Source organism: Pituophis catenifer, unplaced genomic scaffold, assembly GCF_029215685.1.
Source record: "Pituophis catenifer annectens isolate HBS135680 unplaced genomic scaffold, rPitCat1.0.hap2 SCAF_2, whole genome shotgun sequence".
Taxonomy (NCBI): domain Eukaryota; kingdom Metazoa; phylum Chordata; class Lepidosauria; order Squamata; family Colubridae; genus Pituophis; species Pituophis catenifer.
In genome coordinates this window covers 100,257,023-100,273,513 of record NW_027256882.1, presented here as the reverse complement: position 1 = coordinate 100,273,513, position 16,491 = coordinate 100,257,023, and the positions used below count along the sequence as shown (strand labels likewise).

The following is a 16,491-nucleotide window of genomic DNA, read 5'->3' as shown; positions in this document are numbered from 1 at the left end:
GACTTACATGCTGCTCCATAGTGCTCTACAGCACTCTTTGAGCTTTATGTCAGCATATTGCCTCCACAATCTGGGTTCTAATTTTACCAATTTTGGAAGAATGTAAAGCTGTGTCAACCTTGAGATGGTCAGGATCAAATTCCTGGCAACGGGCAACGTTAGCCTGCAATACTGCATTCTAACCACAGTGCCACCAGAGCTTTACTTTTAGAATGATCAGTCTTAGTTCTTCTTCAGTTTCTGCCTCAGAGTTATCTCAGGTCATTTATTTTCATCTATTGATTTAGATACCATTTGTTGAAATTAAATTCCATTCTCATTGTGGCATCCTGATTATTATAGAGACTTCTTATCAGAAGAATCAGATCGTTGATTCTGAAGTCTGCTTATTCAATTGCCACTTATCTCTATATAAAGCGCTAATCTTTTCAGAAGGATTTTCAGCTATGTCTTGCTGGCATGTGGTATTAAAGTTATTCTGTAATTCTTTTAAATCTCCTGTTTTATGGATTGGGATTGGCCTTTTCCAGTCTTTTTACCATGTTTTTTATATATTAGTCAGCAGAGAGCTATCATAGTCTTTACTATTTTCATACCAGTTTCATTTAAGCACTCTATGGCAATTTTATACACAATGGGGGTTTTCTAAGTGATAGTTATTTTATAATAATCTGACTTTCTTCTCAAACACAACCAATTGATTGTAAACTTCTTTTGTCTTCAATACAATCTTATCCAAGTTGGTTGTCTTATACAATTTGTTCATTTATTCCTTCCACTTTTTTAAACAGTACTAGACAATGATTCAGATATATTTCCTTACCTAAATGAGAAACAGAATGACCACAGGTGGGCAAAAAGGCAGTGGGAACAGGAGCAATTTTCAACTTCTTGCTGACTTCCCCATTGACTTTCCTTGTGAGAAAGTGACAGAGAGCATTGGAAATGACAATCATGTGGCCGCAGTTAACACAGCAGCATGGAGGCATGCAGCACTGATGCAACCACAACTCTGCCAAATTTCAGTGCTTCAGGAGTAACGGGTCCCAGATTTGAGATGTACTCCTTCAGTTAGCCTATTTGAGGTAGACTGATTCAAAAAAAGTTCCCTCATGATACAACATTTCACCCAATTTAAGGTTATAAACAGAAGAATTTTAGTGGTATATAGGTTTTTCCATCATTAAATCCTTTTCATGCATGTCCCTTATGACATTAATATGCTGTTGGATTATTTCTGCAATTTCTTTAATTCTCCTAAATAGATCCCTTGTTCTTCCAGCTTTATTTTCTTCTGTTTATACTCCACGTTTTTATATACTTTCCAGCTTTATCTTTTGATTTCTTCCCACAAAGATCCAGGGTATTTGCCCCTGACTTCAAACTTATATTCCTCAGAAATATGTTACATCTCATTGAGATTTGATTCTTTCTAATCTTGTTCGGTCTAAAGCATATTTCTATGATTAGCAGCTGATAGTCTGATCCACATTCAGCACCTTACAGTGTTTTACAAGTTAGCAGAAAATTTTTCCATATGTTGCTACATAAGATGTAATCTATTCCATTACTGTGTTGTTCATTTGGATATATTCAGGTATATAGCTGTCATTTGGGTTGCTGAAAGAATGTGTTAGCAACAAAACCTACCATTTTCTGCATAGAAGCACCCGCTGTTGCCTATAGGTTCCTAGTTCATATTTTCAAATAGTTTTCAATGGAGATTCATTTTGGACTTTTGCATCAAGTCAATATTTATAGCTTGGCCCAATTCCTTTAGTCCTTTTCTCCATCTTATGGCATAGCAATTAGTCCCGTAACCAGTATGCTTTCATTAACTTGATGTCAGGCCTGGAAGCCATCTTTGCATTGGATCTTCAGGCCTGTTCCATTTGTTGGGGTTGTTACTTGGAACCCTGACACTTGACTTATAACATTGTCTGCTCCCCCAAAGTAAAATGGATTAATAGAAGACACCTGACTTTTCCCGTACCCATATCTGCTTATTGCCACCTGAGAGGGAGAACAAAAACATTTATTGATATGCAGAGCCTGTTTGAGATCAAGGACCAGCTTTTTCCCAGCTGAAAGAAAGGTTTTGCATAATATAGTAATTTAAGATTATTTTCCAGTAAGTGCCATGATGTCTGTTTTGGAGCTGTTTTTTCCTATCCAAAAACATAATTTCAGATATGGAAGTGTTTTGCTATTTTCCTATGGTTGTTTCATTTACATTCTTCATTTAAAGAGAACAAAGGAAGATTGAATGGCGTCTTCAGAAAGATACCAGCCAGCCAGTCAGTCTCTAATACATTCAAGGATAAATTTATCAAATTTAATATATTCTTTTGTATCTTTCTTTTTTCCATTTCATGATGTCTTTTTCATGCCATTCTCCTCTCTGTTAATATGTTTTATATGTTTTGAATCCTAATAATTCATTTTGAACAAAATATTCAGTTTTCATCCACATTTTTCCAATTTTCTATTTTTTACTTTGTCCATATTTTTCTTGCTACACTGCATATTTGAATAATCATAAACAAAGCTATTATTACATAAGCAAAAGATATCCATTCAGAATGTTACATGGAATTAGAAATGTTAGAGTATTCTGCAAAGGCTGAGAATCTGTTTCCATGTCCTCAAAAACAGCTCTATATCAACATGACACCTTCTCCATCCCATCTGTTTCAGTAATAGTCTAAGCAGGAATAACAGATGCTTTGGGGCTGCTGCTGAGAGAAATGGAGAACTATTCCCATCTGAAATATCCCATACAGATTTTTGCAAACAATCTAACAGAATTTCAGTCTTTGTAGACATTCAGCTTAAAGGCAGGGAAGGAAGGCTCAGGAATGATGTATCTGACATACCCACACCAAAAACAACTGCCCTTGTAAATCATGCATGGTCTGCTACTCAACTACTACAAAACACACCATGTTCTATCACACGAGAACTTTGTTCCATTGATTAAGCAGCAGGATGCTCCATAAATACCCCAAGAAATATAGATCCTTGGTCATCAGTTGCAATTAAATCTTCAGAACTGCTTCAGCTGCTATTAGTTTATAGCATAGGCAATTGCTTAAAATGTGGAAATTAATTGACAAGCCAGTGGTAAATTAGCATCCTGTTTATATCAGGCTGATGAAGAGAAAGGGGGAAAATAAAGTATTTAACAATAAAATGGCCCCCAAACACTATTTTTAAGCATAGCAGGTTGTGTCTTTTTTAATTAGTAAAGTTAATCCCATGCATTTGTTCTGCTATACTGTACAAGCATATGTAGCTCATTCATTCCCAGGTGAGCAATAGACTACACTGCCTGTCAATTGTGAAGCTAATCATTAGAGGGTCTGTCCCTCACCATCTGGAAACTCATTCTCGTGAATTATGTTTTAGGCCTCCCGTGCCAGAATGAGATGAACAGAATTCAAAAGATGGGCAAAGGGAAGAACTTGATGGGTAAGTTTAACAATTTGCCTCTCACTCATTCACTCAATATATTAATTATTTAATAAATCATTATTATTAGAATACCATACATTTATTTATTTATTTTTACACGATCGGCTTTCTCATCCGAGCAGCAAACAAGTTAAAATAGAACAACAGTACAAATGCTACATATTGAATTCAAAAGGAAGACATCTGACAGAATAAAAAAATATAATATACAATATAATATCAACCCGCTTGGGTACGTAATTCACACACTTGGGCAAACAACCAGGTTTTCCAAACTTTTCAGATGGCAAGGAGGGTTGGAGCCAATCTGATCTCAACATCAGACATAGCCCAAGAACATTGGCCCAAAAGTAACTGAACAAAGTTCAGTTCTTTATTTCCTGACACCATATAGACAGGATCTTGCCAGACTAAACCTATAAGGTGCTCACCCAACTGATATATCCTGGAGATTCTATAGGTCAGCTATCCTACATCTCTTCCTCTTCCTACAATCCAACTCTGTACTGGGCTGCTTTTTGTCTCACCCCATCCTTGGAACATGCTCCCTCCTTCCTGAGAACCTGCTACATTACTCTTCGTCACACAGACAGCAAGGTGTTCTAGAGAGCAGGATTGTGTCAGAAAAGACACAGTTCTTAGGTTCCACAGGATGGCATTCTTCAATTGATGGAACCCAGATCTAATATATTATATGATTGAAATAGCAATGGTCCTTGTTTTTTTTCCACTTTATAAAATCACAAACAGAACTGAAGAGTAATATATATGATTCCTGACTTGACATCTTCTTTGTAACAAAAAAAAAACATTGCCTTCTTGCCAAAATCTCAAATCTGATCCATTAAATTAAATTTATATTAAATATAGTTAGATATATTTTCTTTTTACTGATTTAGAAATTTAAAGCATAAGAAAGAACCAAAGCTACATTCATAATCATACTAACCTTAAAATAAGGCCTACTAAATTCAGTTGATCTTTCTGAGTCAACATGCATGAATGGTACTTATTCATTCTTTTTCTTCCTTAAAGTCTAAATTGTACTTTTTAACAATATTATAATGATAGAAATATTCAAGACACAAATAGATGGAACATCTTTGGAAGCCAAAGAATCCATCTGTTAAATTGCAGGATACTAATACTAATAATGAAGATTTAAAATCTGTAATTGCATTATCTTCTGTGTTTAATCATCCATGATTAAAATAAAGTAATATATTAGGAAAATCATTTGAAACTAATTGATTCAGATGAAAGTGGCATGAAATCCTTCCTTCCTTTGTTGCATTATTTCAGAGTATTGATTAATCTCACTGATTATTTTGCATGCTATCTTGGGATCAAGACCTATTTAAGCCAATGGAATTTATTTTTAAATAGGGTTGCATGGTTAATAGCACTGTGGCCACTTTGTAAATAATTGAGAAGAAATACTTTGGATCTTGCACAACCATATTATCTCTCTAATATATATCTTTAAAGCTACCTAGTTTATTTTTTTAAAAAAAACAGCCGCCTTAAGAATTTGAGAAAAAGGACTTCTTTAATGAATAGAAGAGAGATGCTGTGTTTATGTGTGATTGAAATAATTTCTTAATCATTTTGGAACCACACACTGTCCCCTTAGTTAATTAACTCACTCCCTATAATTGAAACAGTTGAAGCAGAATAACAGAATTGGAAGTGTTCTAGTCCAACCTTTTTAAAGCTTTGGTCTTGCTTATTGATTGATTGATTTGATTTGATTTGATTTGATTTTGGCACCATCCAACTCCAAATTGACTTTGAACAATCACAATATGACAAAATAAGGTTTCTTTTCTTAGAGATAATAATCAGTAAATGATGAACAACCAATATCTTAGATAAATACATATAAAATGCAGCCACCTAACACAAAGCCTGATAGAACAGTCAGCTCTTGAAGATCTTCCAGAGTATCATCAGAGTGGAAATCATCTGATTATGGTGGTGCAGTGGTTAGAGTGCAGTACAGCAGGCTACTTCTGCTGATTGCCAGCTGACTGCAATTTGGCAGTTCAGATCTCATCAGGCTCAAGTTGACTCAGACTTCCATCCTACCGAGGTGGCTAAAATGAGGACCCAAATTGTTGGGGGCAATATGCTGACTCTGTTAACTGCTTAGACAGGGCTGTAAAGTAGTATATAAGTCTAAGTGCTATTGCTATTGCTATTGCTATCTCAGAAGGACCTCATTCCAAAGGGCAGGCAGCACAATAGAATCATCCCAACAGGTGACAATGTTTAATTGAAGGGACTTGGTTGGCTCACTAAGATGGCTAGGCAGAAACCTCTGGAGATAAGTGGTCCTTCAACTCTGTTAGAACCGTTGGAAATTGGATAAACTATGAATCAACAGGACTCATTGAGATGAGTGAAACTGCTTTAAAATGTGTGCTATCATTTCCAGGCAGCTTTAGATTAGCAGTAGCACTCTTAGACTTATATACTACTCCATAGTGCTTTACAGCACTCTCTGAGAAGTTTATAAATGTCAGCATATTGTCCTCAACAGTATGGGTCCTCGTTTTACTGACCTCAGAAGGATGAAAAGATTGAGTCAACTTTGAGTCCTGTCAGGATTGAACCCCAGGCTGTGGGCAGAGTTTGCCTGCAATACTGCACTTAATCACTGGGCCACCAGGTTGCAATTCCCTTTGTACACTTTTCTTATCTTCCCCCTTCCCCATTTGTATCTGTGAAGCACAGTTATTGATGTCTATTGGCTAACTGGAATCCAATACATTATTTAGGATTCAAAGACAATACACTGGAACCCAGTGGGGAAGATGCCAAAGAGGATATTTATGGAATGAATACCAAAAAAAACAGAGAAATTTCAATCCATATTTCTTCAGCAGGATCCAAATCCCAAGAATGGTGAAACTGGGAATTCCATAATAGCCTTCAGGATTTTGGGTCTACACTGAGGTTTAAATTGTGTGGGAGCTTTTGGCATCTTCTCAGTCAGGCCATATAACCAAAAGCATCTGATAGCACACCTTATCAGGCACTTGATCATAATTTTAGACAGTAGAACCCTTGCCACAATTTTTTTTTTTAATTGAAGACAAGGTCTCTAGCAGATAGTACCAGGGGATGGTCTAATGTCAGGACCTTGGAAATCCAGATATGTGAACCTTTGTTAATGAGAACATTGTACTTAGGCAGCTATTGTTCCTCTTCCCTTGGCAGCTATTAGATTAAAGAGTTGGCGTTGTCCTCTTTATCTAAATGGTTACAAGCAAGAATACAGATAAGGAGCAGCCAAGAGTGATTAACAACATGCAATCCACACAGTCTAAACTCATTTGTGGAGGAATTTGCAATGCAAAGCGTTCCAAATTACATGCAATGTGTCTAAATAATCCTTTCTGCACAAGTACTTCCTGTATATGTAAAGAGCCAAGGGGGTCCATACCACTAGTCCTCACAGTTTTCTGTGAGTACCAAAGCAGGACCATAAAAAGAAAATCCACTCCAGCCATTCTAAACTGTAATTTTGCAAAGTGAGATTACCTAGCGATAACGTTTGTCCTGAAAAGCAGTTGAACCCATTGAGGCAGAATTAGTGGCCAGAATAACTTTGCATGCATTTGGAAGCATGCTAATTGAAGCATATAATTCAATTAGCATCATGTGTTCTGGGTAAAATAATAAGCCAAACTCTACTCCTATGGCCATTGCCACAAACAATGAGATTTTTTTTCTTTTATGGGTGTGATGTCACGATATGACTCTTAAATGTAATTTTCCCCTACTTACTAAAAGAAATGAATTGTGTCCTGCTCCTCCACTCTCCCAATAAAAAAACAACATTTACCTGGTTTAGAATAATAAATGAGGATTAGCCTGGAGAGCTTTGAGCACAAAGGAGTTAAACATTCCATGTCTATTGGGTTCTGGACTTTAATTTCATAATCTCATATACTCAGCTTCCACTAATGCTTTGTAGTTTGCTTCATGAAATTAAGATCTCTAATGTGTCTGGAAAGGAAAAAAATATATATTATTTTCACCACAACTGCTTAAAATTAGGCAAGAGAAAATGGTACAGACTCTTTAAGATAATTGTGACTCCTGGTGATTAATTTAGATAGATAGATGATAGATAGATAGATAGATAGATAGATAGATAGATAGATAGATAGATAGATAGATGATAGATGATAGATAGATAGATAGATAGATAATTTTATTTCTATACCACCCCTCTCCCGAAGAACTCGGGGCGGTGCACAGCCAAGTAAAAACACAGTACAAATCCCAATTAAATTTAAAAATTATTAAAATTATTACATTTAGGGCCAAAATTCGTTAAAACCCAAAAATTTAAAACTCCGAATTTAAAACTCCTTTACAAAGATAGCCCTGCCTGTCGGAAGAGCAGGGTCTTGAGGGCACAGCGAAAAACTCGGAGGTCAGAGATTGTGCGTATTTCCGGGGGCAGATCGTTCCAAAGGGCAGGAGCTCTTTGAGACATCTGTGTTATTTTCATGACAGAGATGGTTTTTCATTGGCTTCTTCTGGGATGATTTTTCAACTTGCCATTCTAGCCTACAAACCTTTGGCTTTTACTGGTGATCTCCCATCCACAAACTAGTTAGATCCAACTCTGCTTCGCATTTTTTTAAAAAAGCCTCCAAAAGTTGGCTTGGTACTATTATCAAAGCTGGACTCAGATCAGATATAGGAAGAGTAATATACAGCTATTTATAAACTGTGTTTGTAACTTTTAAAAATTGGACAGTCACTTTAATATCTGCAATAGCTGAGATAGAAAATGCATTTATTTATAATGTATGAAATATTAGAGCGATTTCTCATTTCTCTGTCTCTTAGGCAAGTAATGGCATGGCATTTCAAGTAATGCATTTTCTTCATTTTTTTCCTTCCATGGGAAATGGAGTGAAAATAGCCCTTTTGACATATGCTCACACTTTGCAGACACACTCCATGTATAGAATTGGTGAAAGAAGCTCCTTTTTCATTATTACTACCAGTAAATCAAGGAGCATCTATCTGACAAAAGAGTGAGGGTTCCTCTTCCGCCACCACCCAGTATCATTGGACATAATAAAAGCTGCTTCTCTGTGCTTGAAAGTGAAGCTGAGAATGGAAATTACTACAGAGGCACCCATGAGGAATGAATCTAACTGATCTCCAGGGAAAAGTAACAGGTGTTGGAGGGATGCCTTGAAGTGCATTATCGCTGTATCTGCTGAAGCTGATAACAGAAATAAGCCAATTTTCTTAAGGCAGGACCAATTAATTGACCAGCATCAGTTATTGATTTATTGATTGGATTGATTGGATTGATTGGATTGATTGGATTGATTTATTTGTTGGATTTATTTATTTATTGGATTTATCTACCGTCCATCTCTTCGTGAACAACTCTGGCCAGTTTCCAGCATTGTCTATTCAGTTGCACACAAAATGAGCTTGTATCAGGGAGTCATCCCCAAATTATTCAGCTCACTGACCCCTTCATTGAGTTTCAGATTGTTCGTCAACCCCTAATATACAGTATATTGTGTAAAAATAATTTAATAAATGCTACTTTAACTAACAGTACTATGAACAATGACAACCATAATAGAGACAACTCAATCATCAAGCCTTGCTGATGGTTGACCATCCAAACCTGGGGAATGCCGCCCTGAGTCTCCAGAGAGGGGCGGCATATAAATTTAATAAATAATAATGCTGTTTCACTGCCGGCCACCTCAACTTCAGGACTAGGGACTAGTGTGGATCTCAACACCAACTAAAATTAATTGACCCCAATTGATCTTCTATCATTTATCAGCCTCCTACTGACCACCATACATTTACTGATCCCCTTTTGACCCTTAGCCACCTATCAACCCCTTGGATAATCCTAGCAACCCTTGGGGGTCAGTATTGACCACTTTGGGCAACCCTGTTATAAAATGAAACCATGCCTAGAAAATTCTTTTCTTTTCTTTCACAGAAAGGCTTATGTAGCAAACTCCTCTCCCTGTTAGATACTCCTGAGTTTCAATTTATCTTCAACCATCTCAAGATACAGAATATGTATCTTCACTGATATGACCTTGATCACATACGAAGTCAGATTAACTTCTCCTTTTAGAAGACACATTATATTTTAGATACAATGACAGAATTGGGGGGGGGAGGGAATTCAGGGCATCTCCCAGACCTGACAATTGGGGAGAAGCGTTCAGGGGAAAACCTATTTCAGGAAAAAAAAATGATAATACGGATTTTAAAAATTGCTAAAATAGAAATATTGACTTAGATTACTGTTAATTTGACTGTGGGTGTTTGGGTCTAATTCATTCCTTGTGTGCTTTATACAAGTGAGCACCATTTTCTGTCAGAGTTGCTTCTATATTGTAGTATCATGTAATTTGCTCAGAGCCTTGAATTAGCTTGGAAATTTTTCTCTCAGAGGTTCTTTTCAGATGCTGTCTGTCATTAAAATAGCACTATTTTCATCTCCTTAGCTACTGAATGTTTTATCCACAGGATGCTTTAAAGCTAAAAAGAACTTTATATACTCCCCCCTTCCTTTTAATAACATTTTTATTGTCTCTGTGTTTTGTGAATTATTTGGTCTATCTTCCACAAAGCAGAAAGGAAAGGAGGGCTGAATTTCACTAGTTAGATTTCTCCATACTATTAGGCAGGAGGTATGGCAGCCTAGTCTCACTCATGCCCCAGGGCTAAGGGGAGAGTATATGTGAGGTGTTTCCTGATTTTTAGATGGAGACAGCAAGAATCACCAAATGCTGCATCAAGGCAGGGTGAGAGCTAGAGTGTGTAGACCCAAAGGACCTCTGGGAACAGTTCTTCCATCCTGCCACTACAGTAGATAAAAACAAAAAAAGGACATTAAGAACCAACCTCATGCCTCAAATAATTTTTTCCTCTCCTTATGTCTTCCAAGATTTTGGGTGGGGGCCAGGGGTGAAATGTACTGGTTCTGACAGGTTCTCCCAAACCGGTAGTAAAAAATGCTACCAGTTTGTGTGAACTGGTATTTCCGATGATCAACTGTGACACACAATTTATATTAGCTAGAATTGTCGGATTTCATGCTTTCTAGCTAATCTAAATCACATGGCACTGCAGATTCCCCCCCTCACTTACCTTTGCAGACTCGGAAGTCTTCAAAATGTTCCTTTTTTAGTGCTGCGTGGGTATGCCTTAGGCGTGCATGTGCGCAAAGCGCACACTCGGGAGGAAACTCACAGAATGGGTAGCAGACTTCAGAGGATTTTACCGCTGGTGGGGGCATGATTGTTTTGTGCCTGATACACAGGAAGGAGTCTTAACTGGGCCACATAGATGGAGGAAAAATATTTTTTTCTTTTTCACAGTTTTTTTCAGTAGAGATATAAAGTGACAAAAAATAACAAAAAGTTATTTTTATTTTGAGTTTCCAGGCTTTGACAGGATAGCTAGATTAGTGTTAAGGAATGGAAGTCTCTCATATACTATGGAAAAGTGAGATGACATCTAGGCCCAGCTAGTCAAAGACATCTTGAAATTCCAGATTCCAAGAGTCTTGTGCCTGAAGAAAGGGCAGATGACTCAACTGCACAACTGGACACAATGAACTAAGCATTGTTGACCCACTTGAGTTAAATTAAGAAATTGTAATTAAGAAAAATGGCATTCCAGAGGGAGGGGAAACATTAAACATTGGAAATGGAGCAAGTGGAAAGATTAAAGACAGCAGTGTTGGAATAAGAGTTTTCTCAACTAAAAATGAGTGGCTAAAGAATGGATTATTACTCCTGCAACCAATCCACACTTCCAGAAGCTCCTGTGGAAAATCCAGAATACAGGAAAAGAGAGGGTCCTATCCTCTAAACTGGGTGTTTGAGAAAAGACTGGCCAGTATGGAGGAAAATCAGTTTATGTATGTGTTAACTGTAGGGGTGCATAAGCTTACAAGTGTGCCTACCGTCCCTGTCCTACTGTCCCCATTTATTTGTATTCATTTCATGTGCTCATGTCTGTGTTTATACTTATACCTGTTATCTCGTACATGTTTGACAAACAAAATAAAATAAATAAATAAATAAAATTGAACCCTTTGGTAAGGCCTATGAAATGGCTTGAGATGAAATGGACAACTATGCACTATTTTTAAAAATGCTGCAAGAATTGATGCCTGAAAGTCCTAAAAAGAAATTTCAAGGCTCTATGGTGAAAGATGTCTGATTCCTTTAAAGCCTTCACTCATAGAATGGACATGACATATACCTGATGTAAACAGCCGATACAATTAGAGAAATCAAAACACTGATGAAACTGAAACAGTTCATGGCTAACTACTCAACCATATTTATGATCAAGCATTTCTAATGATGCTAAGAAACTTGAAAGACACTAAGAGGTTACTTCAAGACTGCCAGGGGAAATGGTAAAGTACCAAAGCAACCATCCCAAGATATTCACCAGACTTAAGAGGAATTCTGGTTAAAGTCAGTCAACGTCTTATACCATGTCAAGCACTAAAAATACTACATTATACTACATTTTTCATCATAAAACATACTACTATAAGCAAAGTTCCTGACAGACCCAGCATCCACATGTTTCATATGTAGAAAAGTGAGACATGTCATCAAACTTAATTTTAAACCAGATTGAGTCAAAAAGTCTAAGGCAGGAATAATCTTCCAGTAAATTGTTTTCTCAGTAAACTCAGTGTGAATACTATTCCATCCCTGAGGTGAGTCAGTTTAGTACTATATGGAGATCCAATCTGGAGAGATACTAGAGCCAGTATTTTCCCAGGCACCCCAAATGCAAATAAACTATTCTTGGGAAGCTAACTTTCAGTGGAGAGGCTGGAGAATGAAGTGGGACTTTGTAAGGATGAAGGATCACCCCTATGTCATGCCATTCTGGGATGATTTACTTTGATGGGTCTAATATGGTAGACCCTTCCACTCAGACAAAACTTGTACATCCTAAACATTCTTGTGAATAATTCCAGCAGTAGTTCTAAAGTCTTAATAATTTTCTGATTCTTTCCAAGATAACATGCACTTCATACATCTATGGTTGAAAAAGACTGCATTGATTTGTGCTGTGTTTAATAATGAAATGGAATACACGGCATTTGTGTGTGCGTGCGCACGTGCGCGCACGTGTAAATTCATTTTAGTGATTGCTTTGGAATAACTAGCTAGCAATACATGGCACAGGCTCCATTGCATAATATTAGCTTAAGTATATCCAGCAAAATGAATCTGAGATGCACATCTGCAGTATCCAATACACTGTTCTTAGACAAGTATTGGGAGAGAACTGCCAAAGGTTGGGCTGAGTATTTAAGATGGCAAACTTTGCTCCTTCATAAACTAAAGTAATTCCAGGTAAGCTCTGGCCTCCATTCATCCTGAATATGTGCCTTGTATCAAAGTATCTAATTTACCTAAGAGGTATTGATTCGGGCATAAATAGGAGGCATGATAATTTTGATCTAGCTATGTAGAATCCAAAAGGAAAAATCTAGAAAATCAGTGCCAGGCTCAGGCTTATGACTGACCTGGTCTCTGTTTTGCTTGCCTCCAGGTGCCTTCATCCCCCGCTGCAATGAAGAAGGCTATTACAAAGCAACTCAGTGTCATGGAAGCACTGGCCAGTGCTGGTGTGTGGATAAGTATGGAAATGAGATTGCTGGCTCTAGGAAGCAAGGAACCGTAAGCTGTGGTGAGTAACATCATACTTTCTGCAAGAAAATAGGAATTAACTCTGTAATGCTGACTAGGAAAGCACAATATGACATCGAATAAATATATTAGGACAACCATATTCAGAGCAGATGTGCTCATACAGTAAACATATCTTTCTAAGCATGAAAGACAATATAAAATTGGTAAAAGTATCCAGTCTGCTTTTTCTGTCAGTTTAAAAGACAAGAGTGGTTTATACTTACGTAAAATATTCTGATGGAGTGATTATTGGGGGTAGGATGTTTTGTTTGAGGTTTAAAATAATATGATGTACTCCATACCGGGGAGGGGAACCCACATACAAATAAGGAATTTATCAGAGTTGCTTTAGGATTAGGCAATGCTTCAGAAATCATTCATAAAAGATGCTTTGAAGGAACCATATCTTTTCCTGGGGTACCCCTATTCAAAGCACATTTTTGGAATTGCAACTGAAGCATTGCACAAGCATCGTCACAGAAGTTTCATAAAAATGGTTGCTGCTAACACTGCAACCGCACATATTGCATGTTGCAAATATGACATCTCAAACCAGCAAGTCCCACTAAAGGCTCACTGGACCTTAAGCAGAATCCAGAATCCACTGCCCACCATTGCTGGCCATGTCCTCTTCACTCCTCTGCCTCAATCATTCTCGGTCAAATGAGATGCAAACAACACCAAAAAGGAATTATGTTTGTCAAGTGCCAAGACAGTGAGCAGGTGCCCAGGCAATTGGTTCTTTTTGATACAGTGGCAGTAAGCACACCAGAGAATGAAAGGATTTCAAGCTATACAGTAGAACCTCTGGTCACGACTATAATTCGTTCCATAACTTTGGTTGCAAACCGATTTGGTCATGACCCGAACCTAATTTTGGAAATTTGGCGTGTACAAAAAAAATGGCGGGGAAGGGGAAATTGGCCGTGAAAAAAAAAAATTGTGAATTTTTTGGTTGGATCCCGATTTGGTCATGGTCAGAAGCATTTGTGACCAGAGGTTCTACTGTATTATTAACTCAAGCAGACAGATGTAAGAGCGTAATATAAAAAGTATACTCATCAAACAACATAATACCCAAATCTCTCATAAACTGCTGGAGCTCTTTAATAAGTATAGCAGTGATATCCCAAGGGCATCCAGATTCCACATTACCCATTGTTAGGTTCTGTGCAGAGGCAAGCAACAAGCAACAAGCAACAATAGCAATAGCAATAGCACTTAGACTTATATACCACTTTACAGTGCTTTACAGCCGTCTCTAAGCTGTTTAAAGAGTCAGCATATTGCCCCCAACAATTTGGGTCCTTATTTCACCTACCTCAGAAGGCTGGAAGGCTGAGTCAACCTTGAGCCTGGTAAGATTTGAACTGCCAAATTGCAGGCAATTGGCAGTCAGCAGAAGTAGCCTGCAGTACTGCACTTTAACCACTGCGCTACCGTGGCTCGATAACCAAATAGTTTTTATCAAAGCTTGGCATCATTGTCTTCATGGCTCTGCTGTGGTCATGAGACTGCAGGACCTGACCTTGGCTGGCTGGCACATGACTCTTGAATGCAAACCGAGAGTCTGTGTAAGGATTCTCCTGCTTTTTCCTTTTTTCAGCAAGCAAGATTTAAAAACAAGCAGTTTAGTGCACAATGAGCTCTAAACTTCTAGACTTTTCTTAAGATGGAAGAAAAATCATAATACGTTACCAAACTCTCAAAATAATAATGGTCTTCTACATTGCCACTACAAACTCCTCTAGGAGCGCCAAGTGAGGAAAATGAAAAGGGCACATTTTGACTTTTGAGAAATGCAGTCCTGAAATTTTTGTAAGGCAGTCTATTCAGAGGCATTGATTCCTATAAATGAAAAGTCTGAGTCTGGAATTTCTTCTTTAAAATCAAAGCATGAGCAGCCACAGAGTTGGAGTTTATTTAATTGTAAAATGACTACATATAAGGAAAGTGGAGGAGTTTAGACTTCAAGGGCCCTTTTCCATTTTTCCTAGCTGCAAATATATTCTTTGCATCCTGTACATTTGCAATGGGAACATTCTGTGTTGGAGAGACCTCTGGATTTATTTATTTTTTTATTAAGGCTTAACTTTCAATTAAGAAAAGTGCAACCAGCCAGGAATAGTAGACAGGCTGACTGTCAGGAAGGTTTGTCGGCTATTATTGATCTTTGCAGGGAACATCCACTCAGCTCTCAAGGCACATAGACGTTGAAAGCCAAATCTGTATACACCATGCAGCCCAACAACCAAAGCGACAAACAAACCACATAATTATTTTGAATGACTTTTATCTTCTTATTCGACTTGGTAGATAGGATCACAATTGGAATATTTCTTGTTCCATTTATATTATATTATTTCTTGAGATGTCGAATCACGATTGAGAGTAGTGTTTAATGATGCTTGTGGGGAGGTGTTTTGAGGCTTGCAATTTACTGAGACCACCAACTCATTTCAGATACCTTCGAATACTCATCAGATGGTGATGTCTTTCAGTCACCATTGACCTGGAATGGATTTGAACCAACTATTTAGAAATGTAAGGTTCTGTCTTCAGCTGTTGCTTCCTCCTGAAAACGCATGGTTTGGGGGGGTTCTGCCAGAACTGTATGCACTTTTGAGTTCCCATTGTGATATGGTCCATTGTGGGGGGAAATATCTAAAAATAAAACTGACAAGAAGAATGAGTATAACTTAATGGAGGAAATGGTTGATGTGCCAAGGCAGAAAACTGGGCTTAAATTATAGCTGTGACTTCTTCCCTTTTGCAGAAGAAGAGCAAGAAACCTCAGGGGATTTTGGTAGTGGTGGATCAGTGCTATTGTTGGATGACCTGGAAGAAGCACATGAAGCAGCAAAAAAGGACAAACAGAAGATACATGTAAGAGCAACTAATGAGGACGATGAAGATGAAGATGACGATAAGGATGATGAAATTGGGTATATATGGTAGTTCCCATAACTCTGAGGACTCATGTTTTGCACAATGTCACAAATCATTTTGTATCTCTGCAGAGATAATGGAAAACATCAGGCATCACACACGAAGTTCAGTCAATAACTGTACGGGCCTCCCAGTATGCACACTGATCTCCTTCCCAATTGAGCTTTCTTTTCACTTTACTGGTAGCCTCACCTCCACAGGCACACTGGAGATCAGCATGCATTGCTGAATTTGTCACTAAAGTGAACTGGGAAGACCTTTTGCATGTGGTGCACCTTGTACACAGGGGGTAACTTTATACATACATGTGCATTTGGGT

The 16,491-nt window shown here is 37.7% G+C and overlaps 1 protein-coding gene across 1 annotated transcript in view; it reads left to right on the top strand.

The window, feature by feature from the left end:
* Positions 1–16,181, top strand: part of SPOCK1 (SPARC (osteonectin), cwcv and kazal like domains proteoglycan 1) — a 510,659-nt gene extending 494,478 nt beyond the window's left edge. The window contains exons 9-11 of the mRNA XM_070933894.1: positions 3,409–3,471; positions 13,084–13,221; positions 16,000–16,181. Coding sequence (XP_070789995.1) covers positions 3,409–3,471; positions 13,084–13,221; positions 16,000–16,181 — 383 coding nt within the window. The remainder of the gene's footprint in view (positions 1–3,408; positions 3,472–13,083; positions 13,222–15,999) is intronic.
* The last annotated feature ends 310 nt before the right edge of the window (positions 16,182–16,491 follow it).